This window comes from Prunus dulcis, chromosome 4 (assembly GCF_902201215.1).
Source record: "Prunus dulcis chromosome 4, ALMONDv2, whole genome shotgun sequence".
Lineage (NCBI taxonomy): Eukaryota > Viridiplantae > Streptophyta > Magnoliopsida > Rosales > Rosaceae > Prunus > Prunus dulcis.
The window spans coordinates 15,442,704-15,446,484 of record NC_047653.1 but is presented as its reverse complement, the minus strand read 5'-3'; the positions used below and the strand labels follow the sequence as shown (position 1 = coordinate 15,446,484).

General features: G+C 38.7%; 1 protein-coding gene across 1 annotated transcript; it reads left to right on the top strand.

Moving 5' to 3' along the window:
* Positions 1 to 658: 658 nt before the first annotated feature.
* On the top strand, positions 659 to 2,654 carry LOC117625477 (probable inactive receptor kinase At5g53320). Its single transcript, XM_034357027.1, has 3 exons — positions 659 to 1,117; positions 1,172 to 1,754; positions 2,014 to 2,654. The coding sequence occupies exons 1-3, from the start codon at positions 659 to 661 to the stop codon at positions 2,652 to 2,654; spliced, it is 1,683 nt and encodes a 560-aa protein (XP_034212918.1).
* The last annotated feature ends 1,127 nt before the right edge of the window (positions 2,655 to 3,781 follow it).

The window sequence follows — 3,781 nt, the reverse complement described above, 5'->3', positions numbered from 1 at the left end:
CCGGAACATTGATTTTTACCCACACCCTATCTATGTTGGCCCCTAATTAATTATGAGGTCGTATAAACTATGTAACCACTTGTCCCTAAAGCCAAAAACCAAAAATAAATAACAGTCATTACCATAAATTAATAATTTCTACAAAGATAGATTATAGACATACCCGTCAAAATGTATCATCCAACATACTTAGTGCCCTGAACTTCTAGTTCTAGTCCTCCAACTGAAATGACTGTACCACAACAATAAGCAGCAAACCAACCCGTTAATGTAATTTTGTGGCTCACTAATTAGTCAAATTTGTTTTATTTTGTAATGGCTTTGATATCGCATTGAACATAACGAATTAACAAACACTTCTAAACATTGGTTATCTCACACATTGAAGAAAATACTTATGAAACTTTGTAATATACAAAACATGTCCTCATCTGACATAGTAATTTGCAAGCCTATATACTTGCTTTGAGATGCCTTCAAGACTTTTGGGAAAAAAGTGAAAAAGAAAAAAGAAACCGTACTTTATCTCGGTTCATCAGTTTCTGATGAGTCCAACAAAGAAGTAGAGCCAACAAAAATGCTGAGCAGGAGATGTTTCAATCTGCTTTTGAAGGGGCTGACATGCATCGGGGTTTTTTCCTTCTCGATCGCAGTATGTATGGGCGATGAGTCATCAGAATTTGAAGCTTTGCGGCAATTCATTAGAGCTGTTGATCCTCAACATGTACTCAGCATTGGCTACAATGTGCCTATGCAGCGAAATCCCTGCATGCATAAGTTGAAGGGTGTGAAATGCAACTCACAGGGTACCTCGGTAACGGAAATCAGGCTTGAAGATCTGAATCTTAGGGGCATGCTTGATGTAGATTCACTATGTAAGCTCCCAAATCTTCAATATGTTAGCTTAGCAAGAAACCAAATCCGGGGAACTATTTCTAAGTCAATAGTGCACTGCACAAGGCTAACCTATTTGAATCTGAGGAGCAATGTTTTGAGTGGGAGGATACCTAAAAAGGCTCTGAGTAAAATAAAAGATCTAAGGAGATTGGACATTTCTGACAATCATTTTACTACCACCAGCCCACTTTTGAAAGAGGAATTTCAGCATTATACATATGTGAAGAAATCAAGGAGATTGCAGAGAAATGATGCCTTGAAAAACCAGGAAAAGGCTATGGAGTCGGTGACCATAATGGCAGCCTCAGATAGCCCAACTAGTGGGAATCCTAATCCTCCCGGTAAATCGTGGTACAAGAGATACAAGTTCATGATACCATTAGTTGTTGGGATTGGCTTCTTTCTCTTGTTCACATACTTCGCAGGGAGGAAGGCGGCGAAGTTAGCTGCAGATAGGGAGATTATGAAGTCGCTTCGAGACTCACCACACAAAATGCCTCTTCCTAAGATTCAAGAGGAAGAGAAGCCATTAGAAAATTGCTCAGAGCTTGTGTTCTTTGTTGAAGAACACGAGAGCTTTAAATTGGAGGACCTCCTTGAAGCCACAGCTGACTTGAGAAACCAGACCTTTCGCAGCAGCCTTTACAAGGTAATACTCAAGAACAATGCTCTATACGCAGTCAAAAGGTTGAAGAAATTGCAGGTACCCTTTGAGGAGTTTGGCCAAACAATGAGACAGATAGGGAACCTAAAGCATCCAAACATTCTACCTCTTATTGGTTACAATTCTAGCAATGAAGAAAAACTTCTGATCTACAAGTTTCAAACCAATGGAAGTCTGCTAAACCTGCTTGAGAGTAAGTTGAGATCAAATTATTTCTATACATTGCAATGCATCAACTAACCAATATATACACATACACAAACAGAACATTCATTCTTTTGGCTTTTATTCACAACCCAAAACAACCTATAGATTTATGCAAAATAAAAGGAAACTTGAATTTAAGTGAGGGCAAATACATACATTTCTCATAAATTTTGAATCACTTAGAATTTACAAGGCCCTTATTTACTTCCTACATTTTGATTATGCATGCCTTTGATTATCTGCAGGCTACATAGAGGGTAAGAGGGATTTTCCATGGAGGGTTCGGCTAACCATAGCGCGCGGCATTGCAAGGGGCCTAGCCTTCATATATCAGAGATCTGATGAGTGCATCCCTCATGGGAATCTCAAGCTCTCAAATATCCTCTTGGATGACAAGGAGGAACCCCTAATTAGCGAATACGGGTTTTCAAGATTCTTCGACCCCAAGAAAGGATGTGTCATTTCCTCCAATGGTTACACAGCCCCTGAGAAAATGTTATCAGAAAAGGGTGATGTTTATAGCTTTGGAGTGATCCTTCTGGAGTTGTTAACAGGCAAAACAGTGGAAGGAACTGGTATAGATCTTCCTAAGTGGGTCACTGCCATGGTTAAGGAAGAATGGACAGGAGAGGTTTTTGACAAGGAGGTTGCTAAAGCTGCAAAAGAATGGGCCTTTCCTCTGCTCAACATTGCCCTAAAATGTGTATCGGCTTCCCCCACAAACAGGCCAACTGTGGCAGAAGTTTATGAGAGGATTGAAGAGGTTATGCATGACAATTCGAATTCATCGGATTGCACAACCGAGTGCGGCGCCTATCAAGACAACTGCTGCATGCTTCACTCCATCATACCTGAGACCTGGGACAGTCCTGGATCAAATTACTAGTTGAAGGTTTTACTTTGTATGCATATTTTCGCTTACGTCGATATCGGATTGTAGATGATCACACAAGCCTTTTCTCTACATTCTGCATAAAGAAGTAGCCCGTTGAGTATAAATGATCTGTGTATTTCCTACTGCTAGATAAAAAAATGCAGCAGCCAATGTATTTATTAGGTACACAACAAACTTATGAGCATGTCAAGCTGCATTTCACGGTCATGCATCTTTGCATATATATCGCAAATCGAAGACTACCTGTGTATAATACAAGCAGACCATAGTTGATCCATATTCATATTCAGAAGTGCTTACTACCTAATTATATTATGTGTATATAGCTGCAAAGAAAAAAGAAAAAAGAAAAAAGAAGAAAAGGTTAATTGTTAATGCTAAAACTTGATCAAGGAGGGTGAAACCCTCATATCACACAAGCACGACATAACGTGATTACATCCGCGGTCGATAGCTTTTGTGTTTCCACTATATGAATTAAGAGAGTCGCAATTTACATAAAATGAGACAAAAAATGAGAGTGAATGAAGAGAGATGGACAACCCCTTTTGAGGAAAAATAAATGGGCCCTTCCACTTGTGGGCTTGGACCAAAAGTTTGGAAATCCACACACAATTATTAATAAGAGAGTAAAGCTTCCAAATTTTCTGTCAAATACACCGACTACCTATTAGTTTAGTGGTACTTCTCTTTTCAATGTTAAAAAATGTTTCAAGTTTGAAATTCCTTTAGAAAATAAATAAAATAAAATTCAATCGAGGAGGCTTAACATCATTGTTAAATACCAATTCTGCAAAATGAAGAATCTAAAGTGCAAAGTGATTAGTTGCTAACAACCACCTAAGTTGCTGCATTAAGCTTGTCTACTCATAGCTTTGAGCTTACACGGGACTAGGGAATGCCACTTTTGTGAATGGTGGTTTTTGGGCCATGCTACATGTGGCCAAGGTTGCATAAGTAAAATAGCATTTTCATAAGGCTTATTTTGGCCCACCATCAATCAATGTATTTATTTAGGATAATATTTTTCTGAAGTTGGAGAGTCGCCATCCATTTAAGATCAGACCAACCAATAAATAGCAGTCATTCAAAAGCTGGTTAAATATGTGCATCAACAA

Bases quoted from the DNA above. Each gene is read 5' to 3' on its own strand.
- LOC117625477 (XM_034357027.1), top strand. From the start codon at position 659: ATGGGCGATGAGTCATCAGAATTTGAAGCTTTGCGGCAATTCATTAGA. The intron at 1,118-1,171 runs GTGAAGAAATCA...AACCAGGAAAAG, and splicing joins AATTTCAGCATTATACATAT to GCTATGGAGTCGGTGACCAT. The intron at 1,755-2,013 runs GTAAGTTGAGAT...GATTATCTGCAG, and splicing joins TCTGCTAAACCTGCTTGAGA to GCTACATAGAGGGTAAGAGG.